Here is a 659-nt window from a genome sequence, read left to right on the forward strand (position 1 = left end):
GAGCAGCATGAAATTAGGCTGTTATCTGCGCTGGTACAAATTGCCTTCGCAGTGGACAGCTACCTCTGCCAGCAGCAGCAGCAGCAGCAGCAGCAGCTGCAGCAGCAGCAGCAGCAGCAGCAGCAGCAGCAGCAGCAGGAGCTGGAGGAGGATGCATGCGCTCGACGGTATTCAGAGGGTTTATTGATGAGTTTGCTGCTAGCACTGCAGCAGATAGAAACGAAGACAGCTGCTGCTGCTCGTGTTGCTGCTGCTCTCCTCGGGCTGCGGCTGCTGCTGCTGCAGCAGCAAATCACACGGATCCTCCGGGGGTACCCGTGGGGTGTACAGACACTGGACGATAGTTTGCTGCTGCAGCAGGATGATGATGATGATGCTGCTGCTGCTGCTGCGGAGCAGCAGGAAATACCAGAAGCAGCAGCAGCAGCAGCAGCAGCAGCAGCAGCAGCAGATGATGCTGAGACGCAGCAGACCTGTCTTCATGCACAGCTGCGGTTGAGTCGCAGCGTAGCTGCAGCCGAAGCAGCAGCAGCAGCAGCAGCAGCAGGGATGGTTGATAAAGAAAGACGAGAGACAGCAGTGGCTAGAGAAGTTTACGAGAGCAGCAGAAGGAGACGATACAGAGGAGACAGAAGATGCAGCAGCAGCAGCAGCAGCAG

At 57.2% G+C, this 659-nt stretch overlaps 1 protein-coding gene across 1 annotated transcript in view; it reads left to right on the plus strand.

Moving 5' to 3' along the window:
* The window catches only part of EMH_0045180 (uncharacterized protein), a gene marked incomplete at both ends in the record, with an annotated part of 8,269 nt that overhangs the window by 7,471 nt on the left and 139 nt on the right, over positions 1-659 (plus strand). Inside the window, one exon of the mRNA XM_013496043.1 lies at positions 1-657. Coding sequence (XP_013351497.1) covers positions 1-657 — 657 coding nt within the window. The remainder of the gene's footprint in view (positions 658-659) is intronic.

The sequence above is a fragment of the Eimeria mitis genome, genomic scaffold, assembly GCF_000499745.2.
Source record: "Eimeria mitis Houghton genomic scaffold, Emh_scaff1884, whole genome shotgun sequence".
NCBI lineage: Eukaryota > Apicomplexa > Conoidasida > Eucoccidiorida > Eimeriidae > Eimeria > Eimeria mitis.